This window comes from Rhinichthys klamathensis, unplaced genomic scaffold (assembly GCF_029890125.1).
Source record: "Rhinichthys klamathensis goyatoka isolate OS25496 unplaced genomic scaffold, OSU_Roscu_1.1 h1tg000325l_1, whole genome shotgun sequence".
In the NCBI taxonomy this organism is placed as follows: domain Eukaryota; kingdom Metazoa; phylum Chordata; class Actinopteri; order Cypriniformes; family Leuciscidae; genus Rhinichthys; species Rhinichthys klamathensis.
In genome coordinates, this window is record NW_026606840.1 from 4314079 (window position 1) to 4333747 (window position 19669).

General features: G+C 41.4%; 1 protein-coding gene across 1 annotated transcript in view; it reads right to left on the bottom strand.

Annotated features, from left to right (window-relative positions):
* Positions 1-12690: 12690 nt before the first annotated feature.
* Positions 12691-19669, bottom strand: part of dctd (dCMP deaminase) — a 77025-nt gene continuing 70046 nt past the window's right edge. The window contains exons 5-6 of the mRNA XM_056271833.1: positions 17270-17366; positions 12691-12899 (exon numbers count right to left, since the gene is read on the bottom strand). Coding sequence (XP_056127808.1) covers positions 12797-12899; positions 17270-17366 — 200 coding nt within the window. The 3' untranslated portion in view covers positions 12691-12796. The remainder of the gene's footprint in view (positions 12900-17269; positions 17367-19669) is intronic.

Genomic DNA, 19669 nt, shown 5'->3' on the forward strand with positions numbered 1-19669 from the left:
AGCTCAGTGCAGAGTAGGCTGGGATTCAGTAAGAGCGGCTGTGAGTCAGTGTGTTTTCGGTAGTTTTTGTATTTCAATTTATCATCGTCATGGTAAATTATTGTGTTTGTGGAGGTTACAAAAACTCCGGCCTGTCAGGACATTGAGTCCACAGGTTTCCATAACAAGAAAAAACACGGTATCTTTCGTGCCTGGGTGCGGTTCTCTTAAGAGAGGTTCTCTCATACTGCGTAACATCTTACGCTAGGGGAAAACCTCTTTTCCACGAGATATTGAAGCCAAAAATTATCCTTAATTTTGAATTAATGTAAAACGCATTGCGGCAGCATGCAGACATAGGCAAGGCGGCTCGCGTGCCTATTGGCTGTCCTGCGGCAACTGCAGCAGCCTATCGAGAGAGGCCCTTGGTGACGTCAGATCCAATGGGGGCGCTTCGCGCCCACTACGTCACGCCCCGCCGAGAAGGGCGTGGCCTGGGCCTATAAATACAGCTCGATGGGCTGATATAATCTGATTTTTCATCTCTTCAGCGAAGCTCAAGCATCGCTGGATCCGGAGTGAAGAATCCATGCCGTCTGAGAAAAAGCCTTCTGCGGGACGAGCCTTTGCATCTGAAGCCGCTGGCCTTCATCTCGCCACCTTCAGTCGCCGTACCTGCTACGCTTTCCGGCGTTTATATCCTTTTACTCTGCCAAGTGTGTGTTCGCCGCTGCGACTCACTCTCTCTCTGTCTAAAAGAGCAGCGTCTTTTTAAAGATGCCTCATTCCTGTGGCTCGTGCCGAGCCGCACTCAGCGACGGGGACCGCCATGTCATCTGCGTTTCCTGCCTGGGTAAGGATCATGCAGCTCTCGCGCTCACTGACGGCGGCTGCCATCATTGCGAGCTATTGCCCATGGTGACTCTGAGGACTCGCCTAGCTTTTTTTTGGCGACCCAGATAAATCACATAAAGAGTGTAATTTCTGGTATTCCGGCCACGGCCGATGGTGTTATGAGTGTAATAAAAATGCCCACGACCCAGTGTTCATTCCTACACACAAGCACAGCCCACCACAGTACAGGGCTCACAAATAAAATCGACTCATGTCGATTGTGCATTAAATGTAGTGAATGTGCCCACAACCCAGTGCCCACAAACACTACACACTGCATGTCCCACGGTTTCTGTAAAAACGAAACCAACACACATACAGTCAACTCAGGCCGACGGTGTTTTTCAGTGCAGTAAATGTGCCCGCTGTCCCGCGCCCATATTCACTCACAGACATATTAAGCCCCACAGGGTTTGCCCCGCTTGCTCTCTCTCAACTGGCATAAGGGAGTCGAGCACGGCCAGGCTGCCCGCCGTGATCGGCGCGCCCCCCGCCTCAAACGCTGCAAGCTCAGCGTTTACATTACAGCACACCGAAGCATCTTTCCGGTCGCCACTATGTTGCGGCCAGAGCCCAGATCTCATTCTACCCCTAGCTATTCATGCAATTGGGTGGGCAAAAGCTTCCCGGGGCATCAGAATGGGTGCTGAACATTATAAAAAGAGGCTATTCGCTGCAGTTCGCTCGACGTCCCCGCCGCTACACAGCGCGGGTCGAAACTACGGTAAAAACCGAAGTAGCTCATCTACTTCGAGCCGAAATAGCGAAACTATTGAGCAAAGGGGCCATAGAGCCTTTATCTCAAGCTCAAAGCGAAGGGGGTCTATACAGCAGATATTTTCTGGTACCGAAAAAAGACGGGGGTCTCAGACCCATTCTAGATCTTAGACAGCTGAACAAAGTGCTTGTGAAACACCAGTTCAGAGTGCTCACAACCAGGAAAATCCTCACGCAGATTTGCCAAGGGGACTGGTTTATGTCAATAGATCTGAAGGACGCGTATTTCCAAATACAAATAGCGTCACGTCACAGGGGATTCTTGAGATTCGGCTTCGAGGGCCAGGCATATCAATACACAGTCCGACCGTTCGGCCTGTCCCTAGCACCCCGTACATTTACATTGTGCATGGACACGGCTCTCGCACCCCTGAAACTTCGGGGCATGCGAGTTTTGAACTACTTCGACGATTGGCTGATTCTAGCTCGATCACACTCAGAGCTCATAGAACACAGGACCATATTACTCGAACATCTAAAAAATCTAGGTCTCAAAGTCAGTCAGGCGAAAAGTTCGCTGTCTCCCAGTCAGAGAATATCTTTTCTGGGCACAGAACTGGACTCGCGAAATCCTTCCGCTGCGGCACTAAAGTCCCGCTCAAAAGGTTTCAGAAAATGCTGGGTCTCATGGCCTCAGCATTATCAGTACTCCAGTTGGGTCTGCTTCGGATCCGCCCGCTGCAGTTATGGCTAAAAGCGCGAGTACCACCTCGGGCATGGGCCTCCGGTCTGTTTCGCCTCAAGGTCGATCAGAAATGCGCCACAGCTCTGAAACCTTGGAGAGCAATCGACTGGTACGCGTCAGGTGTAAACCTGGGGACTTCCTAGAGTGTGAAGGTGGTGTCCACGGACGCCTCCACCTCGGGATGGGGAGCGCTGCTCGAGGGCAGACCGTTCTTTGGCCAGTGGTCAGAACGGGAGAAGCTTCTACACATAAACTGTCTGGAAATGATGGCAGTCAACAACGCGCTGAGGCGTTTTTGTCCCCAGATAAAAAATCACCACGTCTTGGTCCGCTCGGACAACATGTCAGTGGTGGCCTATATAAATCGCCAGGGTGGCGTCAGGTCCCGAAACCTTTAAAGGCTGACGGAACGCCTCCTGGTCTGGGCTCAGCACAATCTGCGCTCATTGAGAGCAGCACATGTGCCTGGTCACCTGAATTTGGGACCAGACAGACTGTCCAGAAACAATGTTCCAGCAGGAGAATGGTCTCTGCACCCGCAGACAGTCCTACTGCTGTGGGAGACATTCGGCAGAGCGCAGGTAGACCTGTTTGCGTCCCAAGAAAACGCTCACTGTCCGAAGTTTTTCTCCAAAAGCAGGGATGCGCTGGCCCACGCCAGGCCCCGCTGCCCACTCTATGCCTTTCCCTCTCGTCTCGCTCCTGCCTCAGGTATTGGAATGAATCAGGGAAAACGGATGCTCAGTGCTACTTGTGGCTCCGCTCTTGAAAAACCAGGCTTGGCTCCCAGTTCTGATGCAGCTGCCAAGCACTGCCCCATGGCCAATACCGATGAGGAAAGACCTCCTCTCTCAAGCCAAGGGCTCGATTTGGCATCCTCGCCCAGTGCTGTGGTCCCTACACGCATGGGCCATCAACGGGTACCCGCTAACCTCCCGGAGGGAGTGTTGAACACGATCACGCAGGCTAGAGCCCCGTCTACTAGACGACTCTATTCCTCAAAATGGTCTGTGTTTTCTGGCTGGTGCAAAGCTCGAGGCTTTTCACCCCTAGACTGTGGGGTTATGGAAGTTCTCTCCTTCCTTCAAGAGCTACTGGATAAGGGCAGAACCCCATCTACGCTCAAGGTTTATGTGGCGGCCATAGCAGCGTTTACTAAACCAGCGACTGGCCAGTCACTGGGGAAGAACGATCTGGTCATCCGCTTCCTTAAGGGAGCTAAGAGGCTGAATCCTCCTAGACCCCCTTCAGTCCCCATGTGGGACCTTTCGACGGTTTTGGAAGCCATGAAAGGTGCCCCGTTCGAGCTAATCCATTTATCAGACATGAAACATTTGTCATTCAAGACAGTGTTTCTTATGGCTCTTGCTTCAGTGAAGCGCATAGGGGATTTACAAGTGCTCTCAGTAAGCGCGACGTGTATGGAATTTGGGCCAAATGACTCGAAAGTCATACTCAAACCAAGACACAGGCACGTGCCTAAATCCCTCAACACACTGTTCAGGGCCCAGGTTACAACGAGGAAAAGGATGCGAGCTTCCTTTGCCCAGTCAGGGCATTAAGAGCTTATGTGTCTCGCTCGTCTGTTTTCAGACAGATTGAGCAGCTCTTCGTTTCGTTCAGCGGACGTTCTAAGGGACTAGCCGCATCGAAACAGAGCCTATCCAGATGGATAGTTGATGCTATAGCGCTGGCCTACACTTCTAAAGGCTTGCAGTGTCCTTTGGGTGTCAGAGCGCACTCCACAAGAGGCGTGGCCTCGTCGTAGGCTTGGTCTAGCGGGATTACCTTGCAGGATATCTGTATGGCGGCAGGCTCGGCCTCCCCGTCTACATTTATAAGGTTTTATAACCTAGAGGTTCCCGCCTTACAGGCTAAACTACTTTCGGTCTAAAGATCAGTACTGTCTGCCCCGTTCCTTCGGCTCAGAATACTGAAACCGCTTGAGCACCGCTCGCTGATCGATAAAATAACTCCATGGGCAATGAGTAAGACCCATACTGTTACCCAGTTCAGGCCGAACATTTTCACCCTGACTGTGTGGAACAGTCAAAGGGTGTCCCTCCTGTTCCATTCTGGTCTGTCCCGCCCTGGTCTTATGGAGCGTCTGGTAGCCGCTCCATAGGGAGGGGGTAATGTCACATGCCTGTCCTGTCTTGTGCTGCACATGGGTGTTTTGTTATTTTGGGCCATGTGCTCGTGTCATTGTCTGATCCCTCCCCCTTGTTATCTGATTATTGTTTGAGTTCATCCACCTGTTCCCTCCTGAAAGTCCCCTCTTGTTTGCATTCTGTGTCGGTACGTTGTCTAATGTTTCCCGTTCCCCGTGATCATCCAGCACGTTTCAGGTTCTGTTGTTTTGTATTTATTAGTTGTGTTTTCCCTCCTCGTGGGTTTTGTTTTGTGTTTGTTTTCTTTTGTAAATAAAGATCATTCTCCTGCACTTGAGTCCTCGCACCTTTTTTGTACCAGCCGTGACAGTGTCATGATGGTCACAGACACGATGTAGCCTACCTTTAATTACACCAAGCTTAATGCTCACAAAAAAAACAGATAATGTTTTCAAGCCATCTCAAGTTTGATTTTGACATGACATAAAGCGTGATATCTAGGCGGATGAGTTGTTTACTTATTTTGTAATTTCTCTTCCATTAACACCGTCATTTAATTCACTCACACTGATATGCGGATGCGGAACGCGCATGAAAACGACAAGTGGGATTGATCAAGTGAACCAATCATAACTAAACTTTGCCTCTGTGACTTTGCCCCTTTAATTTTCAATTAACCCTATCAAACTCAGCACAAGCTTTAGCAGGTCTGTTTAAAGTCAGAAGGCAGGAGAGACGCTGACTCCTGCGGGTGTCACTGTTGGACAGTGTCACTTTAGAAAAACGAATGATTCATGCACTTTTGATTTCATATTTCGTAATATTTGCTTTGTTCATTAAACATGATTAGAACAATAACAATGTAAGACATCCACACTAGATGCAAAAAAAGAGCATTAAACACCTAATAATCACAGCTGTAACACTAATCTTTTCACCTGTATTACTGTTCCCTTTTTTTTTTTTCATCTGGAACCATATGGGAAGCAAGTTTGATGGATATCAAATGGAGCTAGGGCTTATATGAGTCACATTCCATAAGCTGCAGCAAACATAAAGGTAAGTGCTGCGGTTCATTTAAAATGCTGTACTGCATTCAGGTCATTTCATTAGCAAGCTGCACATCAATTCATGCAATTGGGAGGTTTAATGGAGACAATAGGCCAAAATGAAATAAGACATTAACTTAGTTCATTCCACTTTTTACTAATTTCTCTAAGAGGGCATCCTTTAGGCTACATTTCTGATCAAAGTGTATCTTTACTTGGCAGCCAAGAGTTTTTAATGCAGACAACTTCCTCTAACTGTTTTTATCTACATTTACAAAGCTTTTGGCTAAAGACCAGTACTTTATCAAGGCTGAAATTGAAAGAAGCATGGAGGGGGTCATTGCAGGCCCATGTAAGCCATTTTTCTATATATTAAACCTGAGCCAAATCAGACTGAGCACCAATGGCAAACCAGCTGCTCTGTTATTTGTCAGTAAATAAAGTTGTAGTACTAACTATATTCATTTTATTTATCTTCAAACACTCACATTACGTTTACCTGAAATATTAAAAAGTAAGAAGTAGTTGTCAGAGTATAATGTAAAAATATGAAAGTAAAAGGTAGGTTTTCGGTTTATTCAACACCCACATCACCTGTCATTGTTGTTACACTTGCTGAGCATGATTTGCCAAACACCATATCGGACAGATTGCATCTCTCTGGTCTGAAAACTTTGCCTTCAACTAAGGCTGAACAGCCTCTTTACTGGCATGGAGGACTTTTGTTTTTCAAAGTGTTAAACCTTGTTTCCAGTGTGAAGATGAAGCTTAGAGGAAACTATAGCTTTTAGGTCATTAAGTTGCTACATACGATGTACTTTACTCATAGGAAAAGGAACTGATACACAGTGTATTTCAAACTGTGCTTATATTTATATATACACACACATATTTATATATACACACACAGGGGTGATGCCAAAGAAACAAACCAAAACAACCACAAACTGTTGAAACAGATGGTGACAACCACCATAAAGCCTAGTGTTTTTCACAAAGATAAACTAGCCTACGTGATTAACAGAATTGGTCCCTTACCAGCTCTTATGTAGAGAGAGATTTTCCTCTGATTTCTGAGATAATATAGATGATAAAGATGTTGATTATAATCATAGATAAGTAGTTGATTTAAACTTACATAATCAATGTGCTTAGTCCTTCAGATGCATTCTATCTGACATTGATATAATTCTATACATCTTTCTGTCAGCAAGCATGCCTCTATCTGCCGCCACACTTATCTCTTTACATAATTCCTCTGACACTAAGTGACAGGACATTGGGTACTGTTGAAAGTACCTTAGATCTGTCACTCACTGAGCTTTTTGAATGTCTACACACAGGACAACCATTTGATGAGAAAGTAATGAGAAATTTAAAAAGTAAAAAAAAAAAAATTTATTTTGATATAAGTAACATTTTACAGAAATAATGTGGCTTTTCACACCAGTTTTGTTTTGTTCCTAAAGTAGATTGTCTCTTTCCCCAAATAAAGACTGACAAAACATTTCAAATTTACAGCACTGAAAAGCTAGATGTTAAAAAGATGACCATATGACATTAGCACAAAGCTGAAAGGCGTATGTCTTTTAACCGCCTTCCCAGCACCCAACCTGAAATCCATCAAGTATTTTTGGAATGACGAGTCTATCACAGGTCATCACCATTATGACAGAGCTTTTAAAGTTCTTCTGTGTGTGCAAAATTAGGAAAAATATCTATAAAAATAGGGTTTCATGAAGTGTTTACCTCGTTTTTTTTTTAACACTTTTTTTGCATTCTTTTTTTATTTAGATGTTGCAAGGTCTGCTTTGTGTGGTATATATACACACACACATATATATATATATGGCATATATATATATATAATCTTTTTTATGTTCATGCAAATATTTACACGTTAAGAAATTTGCTGGGAAAAAAAGTTGAAAGTGAGAGGACTTCACTTGAGTTTTGCATAATCTAACGTGTTATGGTGCTTTTATGCAGAAATTATATCTTCTCCCTATCATTTTCTGTCAGCTCTCAGACTGCCACTGTCTGTAAAGTCAAGTTAAATTGTTACTATATCCTCCCACAGTTTGTATTGTAATAGAGTAAAACTAACATCTTGATCAATTTATTGTTACCTGCGTCATTTCTTTAGGTATCAGTACTTCACCTCTGAAGAGGGCTGCTGTGCTTTGGTCTGTCTTCTCTTAGACAGTGCTGTCTGTCTGGCTGGCTGGCTGTCAGTGCGCTGTGTTCCAGAGAATGATTGCACTTGGTTCTCAAACAGATATGCTGCAGCACTTCATCAGCTACACCATCTGACACATGAGCAGGTTTTCATCTGCTTGCTGTAAACTTTCTTAGAGGCATTTTATAACCCCCTTTGCTGCTCAAACAGAATACTTTCCTTTCCTGCAAAAAGACCATTACAATAATTATTTTTAGCAGCACCTCAAGACCCATCACCTAAATCAAATCATCAAAGGGAAAACTGTCATCCGCATTGTGGATGATATGATGCAATTTGCATACTGTATATCAACCACTCATGTCTTTTTAATTTAGGCTTTGAGGTGTTTGTGACCTTTACCCTTAACAACATACTGTATTTCAGAGAAAAAAAATGGAAGAACAACAGGTTTTTTCCCTCTTTAAGTATAAACTCAGTGGGCCTATTCTGTTTCAGCAATGACAACACTCCCATCAGGTGGGTGTAATGCCGCAATACATCATCAAACTCTGAGATGAAAATATGAGCAGCCATGCAGTTATAGAATGTGCTAAATAAAATATAGTCACACAATTATGTTTATAGTCAGGGATAGTTCATCAACAATCATTACATTTTAGCCATGCATAACATTCTTCTGCATATGTAGTGGCCAAAAGTGATTCATTGGCTTTTTCGCACTATATTCATACTTTTACTCAAATATTTATTAAATATGCTGTATGCATGTTGTGAAGTTGTGTCTAAAGTGTAAAACTACTGTATGCATTCCATGTTTCAATTGTATCATTTGTCATGACGCAGTGAAACCGAATCAAGTGTCATGCTAAGCTTGCACTCATTATTCCCAGCCTATAATTCAATAAATCACAATGTGGCAGGTATTAGCTATATTATTAAATGTTACTTACTATTTTAGTGAAAATGCCCAGATGGAAGTGCTGTCCTATGCAACCAAGGAGGATATTAATAAAATGGCTAAATCTAGTCAGTCGGTTTTGGATATTGCTCATGTGCTGGATGTGAATGGTCACAACAATGTGCATAGAATTATTTCAACGCACATTGAGACCACTACCATGCTGAATGTAATAAGGAAGACTAGTGAGCATTTTGACAGGAGGATGAAAATCACCTGAATGTGGGTGTAACGAGGTTAGTTGTTGTGGGAAGAAGGAGGCGGGAACCGGCGAACAATCAACAGACTTTAATAACAAAATAAAACAAATCGAAAGTAACAGCCCCTCACGGACGACTGCTGTCACATATAATAAAACACAACATAGCCTAAAGGTGATGATACACAGGGCAACTTTTTGAGCAATTTTGCTGGGCAATCTTGCCGAGCGATTGTTGCTTGGGCACTTTCCCATTGAAAATGAGCAATAAATTTCAATCTGGATAATTTAGATCGGTCGTGGGCCCTGTGTCTCACCTGGTTGCCCGTTGACGGCAACATTGCCCAACAAAATTGCTAAAAAGTTGCCCTATGTCGATCTTCACAGTCGTCGCTCCTCCTTTATGCTTCCGCTCCTCCGTGAGAGATCGGTGCGTCTCACCGGGGCAGAGATATCGAAGATATTTGGTGCCAGTCACGCCGATGTTGATGGAAGTTGGGGGATTTGAGGATTTCAGGTGTTGCGTGCGCGATATCTCTGCGCCTAGGAATCCTTTAAATGAGTCAATACCCAGGGGAATGGCTGCTGTAATCAAACACAAGGATGAACTAAAACATAAATAACTGAATACATTGTAGTCAATATTTGCTTTATTTTCTGTGAGCTTTTTGCTTTTCTATAATACTATAAAACCCATATTCCATGATATGCAGGAGATTGCCTTTCTTTTAATACCTTAAGTTTAGTGTATTTTTCTTCCCAGTATATCATACTTATATTTTGCAAATATCCCCACTGGACTTAACTTTTGGCATCTGTGTATCTCAAAATGTCCAAGCTGCTATTTTCGGGACAATGCCAGTAGACTAGAACCAGGGACATTTCCTTGTGGCTACAGATCCATTTTATTTTCCATTCATTTTCCTCAGGGTTAATTTTCTTTTAGAAAAAACTTTCTTTCATGCAAGTGATTAGATTTATTTTAATGTCTTTTTATGTCAAAAGACAAGAGTGCACAAAAAAAAAATATTAACAATTACCACAAGAAACATTACATCGCATTTCACTGAACACCTATTAATGAATGGCCTCTGCAAATACTTTCTGGAAGTGGCATTGGTTCTTATTTACATAAAACATGTGCAACCCATGTGCAACCATGTGTAAGGACGCTTGAAACATGGACCACTTCAAGAGCTGAAAGGCTGCTTTAAAGAAAATGATTTCTTTATGGTTATTAAAAAGGAAATGGCTTTTTAATCTTATGTTTGACATTAAAAATCATTTAAAGGTTCTAAAATCTCAACTGCATGTGGGAAGAAGGAGGCGGGAAGAAGAACTGGTGTAATTTTTTTTTTTGTCAAACCATTTACAGCTCTGCCTATGGTGCTGTTAGGTACATAGTTTGAATGACTCTTTCAGTATGCCAGCCAGTGATGTCTGCAGTGACGTTATACACTACCATAAGTGAATGTGCAATTTAAGACCCCCTAATCTAATACAATCTAATCAGCTTTATTCCTTTAAAGTGGGGTATGTGATTTTCTTTTTTGACCATTTTTTCAAAATCACTTGAAATCCTATTCCTAACCCACTTACAGCTACTGAGTTAGAAGCACTGAAATGAAAATTAAGCAATTTAATCATCTGTGGAACGGGCAGGACTCGAAAAACTCCAGCCAATCATTTCCAAGACCACCTAGAATCATTGGACAGAAAATGCGCCAATCAAACAGTCCTACCTCCCTCCCCCCTCCCTTATATTTGATCATGTAGGCTAACGGGAATATTTACGTAGTCATTTGCGGTGCGGGTCGGGAATCAATAGGCATGCAGGTCCAATAGTCAAGACTATTTCAACTCAATTCGGTACCAACTGATAGGCAGCTGCTTTCAGGCGGTCAGGTGCTTATTTGTGTTCATGCTCTGTTGTCTAAAGAATGTTAAAAGTTTCTATTGCAACTAGATTTGCAGTGTTGAGCACAGCGTTTGTGCGCTGTAATTGAATTGATTAACAGCTTCACTGCACTCGGTCTCTGTATAATCTATTAGCAATTTGAATAAAAGTTTTATTTTTTATGCTGCTAAGAGGACCAACGGCCACGTATTATTGTAGAGTTTCACGAGAGACAACTGCATTTAAATGCAGAGCCGGACAGTAACGGAGTACATTTACTTGAGTACAGTACTTAAGTACAATTTTGAGGGATCTGTACTTTACTCGAGTATCATTATTGGGGAGTACTCATGACTTTACTCAAGTACATTTGAGAGGCAAATATTGTACTCTTTACTCCGCTACATTTCTATCCATAACCGTGAGTACCCGTTACTACTTCTAAAAAAAAAAAAAAAAAAACCTGATTGGATTGTACAGGCGCCACTGATTGGGACAGCCTATCAGCAATCACCTTCAGCTTTCCGCCAAAGTCAACTCCATGGTCAGATTTAGATAAGAGACGAAACCATGGACAAAAGGCAGGTCCATCCCGGGAATGTGCCAACCCGTGGCCCCATCTCACCAGACTATTTCAATTTTCTGAACAAGTTAATGATAGTTTTCACTTCAAGTGTTTGCTGTGTTTACCAAAACAGAACTTCATCACCGCCTACAAAAATCAACACAAGAGTCAACACTCCCGTTTTTCCCGGGTTTCTCCCGTTTTTTAGCCCTATCTCCCGGACCCCTCCCGGTTTGTTATTTCTCCCGGGAAACTCCCGTAATTTGCATGGCCCAAACTCCTTTATGAATAATCGGAACAATATGTTTGTTTAATGTTGACCAGTTGCCAGATCTTGTATTAAATGCATTATATTCACACAATCCACACATCATATACAATTTCAACCCGTTTGTCATCTCAACCTGGCAACCTATACCCCAGTTGCGCAGTCGCGGAAAGCTCAACCCGAAAGTGAGCACCATCCAAAAAAATTGCAATGCCATACAACCATTACATCAAAAGATCTCTGCATTATCAGATCCCAGGAGGAATAGTGAATAGTAGTGACCAAATGATGCTCAGGAACAAATGTCCTATTATACTGTTAAGAAATATCATTAATTCCAAAGTCTGTTGTGTGTGCTGGGAAACTGTTCAGTGATACAGCTGCTATTTTTTTGTTCTGTGGCATGCATATGTGGGCAGATTTATTTTGTGTTGTGTAACAAAACAAAAAAATTCTAAATCTCATAGGATGCCAATGAACCAGAAACAATGAGTAATTTTATTCAGTTTTTATTTGGAGAGCGTGATCCTGGTATAACGATACCTAACAGTTGCAAATACATCGCTCTAAAATGCAGGTCTTTTTATTAAAACCTGAAGTTGTGGGCTCTAACTTGCAAAGACACAACATGCACAGAACAATGCGGATTGCGGTTTGACAAGCTTTTGTAAGAACCCCAGCAGATAAACCTCATAATTTATGAATTTGAGCAAAACAATCATCAGAGGTTTATTGAAGGAAATGGTAATTTACAGTTTTTGTATGAGTGAAATGAACATCAAAATCGAATCAGCCTTGTCATACAGCAGCATACAAAAAGATTAAAAGACAAAGGTAAATCATTTGATTTGGTTAATGTTGGCATCCAGTTTGATTTTAATTTCCTCATTGTCATCCCACTCATAAATACTGAAACTCTAAAAGAATCAATTTAAAATAGGCACATCAGCTAAGGTCACTTACCTGCCGCTATTTTATAAATTGATAAAAAAAATATTAATGTTTTGCATTAGAGCATATACATAAAAGAAACGCATTTCAAAACTTTAACTACTGTCAATTTCAGCAAGTTTCAAGATTTGAAGAAACAAAGATTTAAAACAAAATTGCACAACAGTGAACAACATCTATTTAGTAATCACTCTCAAACCCATAAAGACCTTTACCAGTACATAAGGTAAACAATGTGTCTGTTTTATGAATACTTAGTGTCACGCTCCAAGTTCCTTGGCTTATGATGACTGTACACCCCCAAAACCACTGGAAGTGTTCAATCCGGGGTGGTTGATTGAATTAAAATCAATGACAATCTTTCCTTGCTTCGGCTTGAATTGCCTGTAGGACAGAAATAAGAACAGAAAAATATATAAATATATTACTGAAGCATGTCCAAATAAAACATAAGTAATTTGTCACTCGTCAAATCAGAGACGTTTTAAAACACCTTTATAAAATTGACAAAGAGAATTCACTTGTCCTCATTGTCACACCTATAATTCACCTCAGCATCCTGGAGTTGAGGAAACCAATTACACACTAGTCTTCGTGAGAGAACACAAGCAGCATCCCCTCCAAAAGGCAATCCCAGCAGGGACCAAGCACCTCAACATCTCACGAGAAAATACCCTGCCAAGAAGAACCAAACCAGCAGGTGGTAAACTCCTTTTCCCCCACTTTTAGCCTTTTCTTCCATCTGCACCACAAACCTTGCTTTTCCGTTCCTTTTATTTTTCTCGTTCTCAATTTACCTTCTACCCCACTCTTTTTACTCTTCATTATTTTACTAACCCCTCCCTCTCAGTGTGAGATGAGCTGGATGTGGCAAAAATCTATTCCTCATCATTGAACCTCAATAACAACAGAAGCAAATACATACAAATAGAATCTCTGATAGAATCTCAAACAGAAATGATGCCTGAGCAAATCGATTCATCATTTTATTCAGAATTCAAAATGCAGAACTCTGCACACAATGGTGAGGTTTCAATCCTTTATTTCTCATCATCTGGCACTTAAAATTAATAAATAAAAAGCTGAAAACATATGATCAACTACTGCAGTTCATTGTCTGAGTCAAAGTCAGATCTAAACTTTTATCGGGCACGCAAGTAGCGCAAGTATTTCTTTTTCCGCAGGTCAAAAATGTGCAGGGAAACATTATATGCAAACATAATATAAACAAAATAGTTAAGAATAAGAATAAATATATATATACACACACACACTTCAGTACTGTGCAAAAGTCTTAGCCACGTTATTTTCACCCAAAAAATGGTTTTAAGCCAGTTATTTGTATATTTTGCTGTAGTATGTCAGTCAGTGTCCTTCTTTTACACAGAGATTTCGGAAAATTCATGGATTAAGTGACCCGGGATTTGAACCAGGTTCGTTTGATTTTGGTTCATTCACACTGCCAGTGATTTTCTGGAATCAGATAGAGCGTTCACACACAACCCAGCGTCATCATTACGGCACGGAATTCCGGGACTGAACACGGCAATGTCACTAGGTCCCCAACCCGGCATCAATCCCGGGTCGTGTTTGCGTACACACAGAAGGCATTCTGGCAATTTCCCGGTATCAACGCGCTGTGTGAGAGGGGCTTAGGAAATATCAGTTTACATTTCCAAACATTAATTTTGTCATTAATTGTAATAATCCAATGAGATTTTTGTATGCACAAGAAGTGTCAACAGCCGGTGCTCCACACTGAGATCAGATCTCACCATCATCGTGTCCATCTGGGATTACATGAAATAGAAATAACTGAGTCAGACTAAATCCAGAAGAACTGTGGCGACATCTTCAAGACGCTTGAAGAAACCTACTTCCAAAGCTACAGTACGGTGTAAAATTAAAGGCACTGTTAAAATGCTGTAAAGTGAGGATGCTTTCAAAAAATAAATGTCATAAAAATATATTATATTTATCAATTAACTTCTAATAACTAAATCAAATTATTATTTGGTGACCACCCTTTGCGTTTTAAACAGGGTTTGTCCAGGTACACTTGCACATAGTTCTTCAGATAGCTTTGCAGGTAGGTTTCTTCAAGCATCTTGGGAGACGTGGCCGCAGTTCTTCTTTAGCCTCTCTCTTGTTTCTGTTTCTTCATGTAATCCCAGATGGACTCTATGATGGTGAGATCAGATCTCCATGTGGAGCACCGGCATTTGTCAGACTCCAGAAACGTAAACTGATATTTCCTACTGTACTTTCACACTACGTGGTTAAGACTTTTGCACAGTACTAATATAAATATATATATATATATATTTCAACAAACATTAAACACCACCCTCCTCTAATTCCTAGTTCTCTACAATAAGATTTATTTTCTGAAATTTTTTAAACATTATACAGAACATTTATTTTATAATATGAACTAACATTTTTGTGAAATGTTTTGCTTGAAAAGTGTTTTAGTTCTATATTTCCTTAAAATAAATACCACTTGGTTTGATATTTTGTTATATAAATGCTAAACCATGCCTACATTTATGAGAGGCTTAAATGTCCAAATACTTTTAGGGCCACCGCATATATACATAAAATCAATATGGCACAGGTGAAAATGTAACCGTGTAGTAGGAATGTTTAAATGTCCAGATGGACACAGACTCTCTGGGCATTGCGTAAAAAAAAAAAAAAAAAAAAAGAGTGAAATTGTGATGGGTGTGGAATAGATTTTAATATCTTTATTAAATAGCCTATGGCTCTGCAATCAAAGGGCTGAAGAAATGGAAATGCAGAGATCCATAGTAATGCTGGAAGTATTGGAGAACAACCTTCAAAAAGCGGCAGCAGGGGAATTAACCTTGCTACCCTCAAAGACAGGCAAGAGGCATGAAAGTATCTTCAAGAATTTCCTGATTTTCATCTTCAGGCGGATCTACTCCTTTTGTCTCCTCAGGCTCATGTCCCCCCAGTCCTATTTGATCTGACTATGATGAAAGGCTTCAGAGTTTATTTACCGTGCATCTATATATAGTGTGTACATACAACTGGGAAGATGAGATTTCCGTCCAGTCCGCTCTTGCTGTGGTTCCTGCTGGCTCTCTCTAACATAAAGAGGACTTTGTTAGGACTGCAAACCCCACAGAGAGTTCAGTTAAGTTGTCGGTTAACCCTGAATCTCATTAAAAAAAAAAAAAGTGAAGGGCTTCTTCGCTCACATTATGTGTTTAAACAAAAGGTTTTAAATGTTTGCATTTACATTTTGCTCTTTTAATCCCTGTAGTCTTGAACTTTAAGCTGACACCTTTCGGCATGGTACTCATTCTGTTTGGACTGTCTGGTAGATCACACACACGATCGGTTACACTTTTAAGGTGACGTTGTTGATGATCTTTGAACTTCTTTGTCATGTTTGTCTGTTCAGTCCGACTAAACTTTGCTTGTTTGTTAATATATCATTTATGTTTTGTAAAACACCTTAAAGGTGAATTGTGTAATATTTATGAGGATCTGTTGACAGAAATGCAATATCATATACATAACTATGTTTTCACTACCTTACTTTATGAACCGTTATGTTTTTATTACCTTAGAATGAGCCATTTCTATCTACATACACCGAGGGTCCCCTTACATTGAAATGCACCGACATGTTTCTACAATGGCCCTAAACGGACAAACATTTCGTTACCATGTTGTTCTTCGTGCAAGGAAGCTAGCTAAAGTCAATGAATAAAACACTGACACAATGATGAACAAGTAACAATTATATTCGCAATAACATCGTTTTACTGAATAATAAAGTAAAATCTAATTTCTTAATTTATCTTTGTAAAGAAACCTCATTGCTTAACTGACTACTCTCTGCTGTCTCAGACGACGACATCTTTTCCTGTCGGCCACCGTAACTTCTGTTGGTTGCAATTCGCAACCTTACCACTAGATGCCGCTAAAAACACACTGCACCTTTAAGTACTGATTAAATGTGTCATTCAAAAGTATTTACGTTTTTATTATTATCATTATTATTAGAAGTAGTAATAGTAACTCAGTTGCTGTCATTGATGCCAACATGCATGAGGAGAAACCAGCTCAGCGCCATCTTGAATAAAACAACTTTTCTAGGCCACTGATATTCCTGCAGTCTCCATCTCATGTAGATATATATCATTGTACATCATATTTTTTAATAATACTAATTTCTTTGTTTGCCAAAAATACAACATTACAATACAGGATTTTCTTTTAATCATCCACCAGGCTAGTCTCTTAAAGTAACAGTACACAGCACTCTAAACAAGCCACAAGCTTTGAGGTATCATTCATGTCCACTGCACAAACAATTGTTTGTGTAGAGGTGTGTGTATAAAACAACAGTAAAATATAAAAATATAGTATTAGTAATATATAAAACGTCATTAATATGACTAGTCAATTGTGGCTGTTTATTGCACTTTTGAGGTTGTTATGAAGGTGATCCGATTTGGCTTCCTATGGAGTATAAGACAAATCCAGACTTGTGCACAGTGCTTACTCATTTTTCCCCAAGCGTGTCTTTTTTCGAAGGCTCACAGAAGCTTTTTGATGCTTCAGGTCACACATACACCCACACATCTGAGGGTCAGGCTCCGTTACAGCCTTGATTGTACTCGTTTGGGCCAGTCAGATCCGACAGGAATGCAAATGAACCCTCTTAATTTCCAAGCCACACACCAACCCCTTACTAAGGTCAGACTCGAGAGACTTACTTGTATGTGATGCCCGCCAAGTTAAGAAGACGTCTGGAGGCAGTCATTTCTGGAGTGTCATGGTATTTGTCTGACAAATAGATCACTTCCTTTATACCTGTAAGGCAGAGACAGCAGAAGGATAGTGTGGGTCAGACAAACGCACACACACAAGCAAACAGGAGAAATTCAAACAAACAGGCCCAAAGAGAACAGGGACCCAAAATAGCCTGTTAGGAAAGAACAAGAGCTTGTGCTAGGGGAGAAGGAAGGTGAGTCGATAACTTGTCGCTGCAGGCTCAAACCAATATCAACCAATCCCAATTGAAACGAAATCTGCCCTGCTGGCGTCTAAAAAACATGGGGCATTTGGCAGCACCCCCACGCATCCTGCTGACTACTCACAAGCGGCCCACATGAGGAGAGTATATAAAAGGCCCTGTTGGCCAAGCTTTACAGAGAAACGTGAGGAATCAAGTGAAACCACTTTAGACTCCCTCTTGCCCTTAACGCTTTCAGAGGTGAAAAAGAGTAGTCTAACATAGCCAATGGTTGTTGCAATTGCAGGTGAATATATCAGAGAGAGAGACACACACACTACCCCAAAATACACAGCGTCTCCATCATGTACTTTTATCTGCACAGGAGGAGAAAAGTGCTCTGATCGAAGGCAAAATGACTTGCACAGAGTGAATTCCACCTTTCATTAAAGGCTGTCATTACAAGCATGGGGCCTCTCCATGGAATTATTTGAACAATTTTTAAGAGGAAACAGATGAAATTACCATGGAACAGCCTGGTTATGCCATCTTAAAACAATTTTGTTGGTGACATTTCATGGTGCAGCGGAGGGGGGGAGGGGTTGGAATGACTTTGTATATCCAAGTCTCATCTGGCTATTTAAAATAAAAAGCAAGCACTCAAGGTCCAAAAAAAGCCCTCAAACCATTTAAAGTGTTCAAACTAAAACCTGACGTGATGCGTAAAGGAAAAGGCCGAAGAAATTGCACGAGTGCTTCCATGTAAACATGCCTTTCCATGAAAAGAACATGAGGATAAGTATCGAAGCTGCTCAAAACACTTCCAAGACGACATGCTGTCCAACAGAAGGGAAGCTTCTGATGGAAGGTGGAGCAGAACTCTGGAGATGCCACGTTTCCAGAATGCTCTCTGGAGATGAGGTGACAGGACAGTCCCTCAGTCCCTCCAAAAACAGTCACAGGAAGTGACAAGATGGCAGCTGCTTGGGAGCTGAACACTTTAATTCCTCAGAGAGAGGAGAGGCTATAAAGCAGCGCTTCAGAAATGCTGTCGCTGGCACAGAGAAGCTAAAGTGCAGGGGGGACATCAACATGGGAGCCAGAGGAAGTAAAAAAAAATGATTGGTGTCATTTCAAACAGTGAGATTGAGAGATGGACACGTTTGAACTGCATTTGAAAAGAGCAGTAACACTTTCTCACTGGAGGAATAGCTACAGAATTAGATACAGGAGGAGGAAAATGTAATATCTAGGGTCTTCAACTTCTCATTTACAGTGAACAAAATTACAGATCAAGAAAAAAGGGGGAGAACGTACAATTAAAGATCTAATTCTAGTATAAGAACAGTTGTCAATAGCCACTTTCCGACCAAGTAGTTACAGGAACTTAGTTATAGGAACTGTCCACTTCTAAACAGTTCTAAGAACTACTCTCCCCCAAACTCGGTTTGGCTGTTTGCGTTCGCACTGGCCAAGTGGCCGTAGGAACTGGTAGGAGGGGTAAGGGAGTGACGCAAGCACGGCGGCGGCGCCACATACAACAACAACAAACCAGCATGGAGGAGGCTATCGGAATGTTCCTGTTCTGCCTTGCCGGGACCTTAATAACGGAGTACGAACGGCGGCGTTTAAAGACTATGCTTGAGTTCTGTACAGAGAAACACAGAAGACGAAGGCTCCAGCGTAATATGATCTTAAGTAATATAATGGAAGAAGATGGAAGAGCAGAGCGCAGGAGGCCAAACTGTGCATGTGCTCGGACGTACACGGATGCCGTGTGTTTTCACACAACATCATGAATGAACTCTGTGGCATTATTCTAAAGTTTTCCTTCTACTCTGAATCTACTCCGTATCTTCATCTAGACAGCGTGAAGCACGTGATGGCAGTGTAGGCAAACCCGGCATTGCAATGTTCATCACGGCGCTGAATAATATCTAGTACATCTATAAAAATGTATTTTGAATTTAATGCGAGTAGATTAAAACAATGGATTTTAATAGATTAAAACAACAACATTTATACTGTATGCCTATCTGAGTAAAACCTTACTCTGATTATTAGAAATAAAATCACATTATCGGTGCACATGTAAACAGTCATTTGACCAACAAGGCAAACTTTATGTGGGAAGTCAAATGGAAGCTTTGTCGTCGGGCAC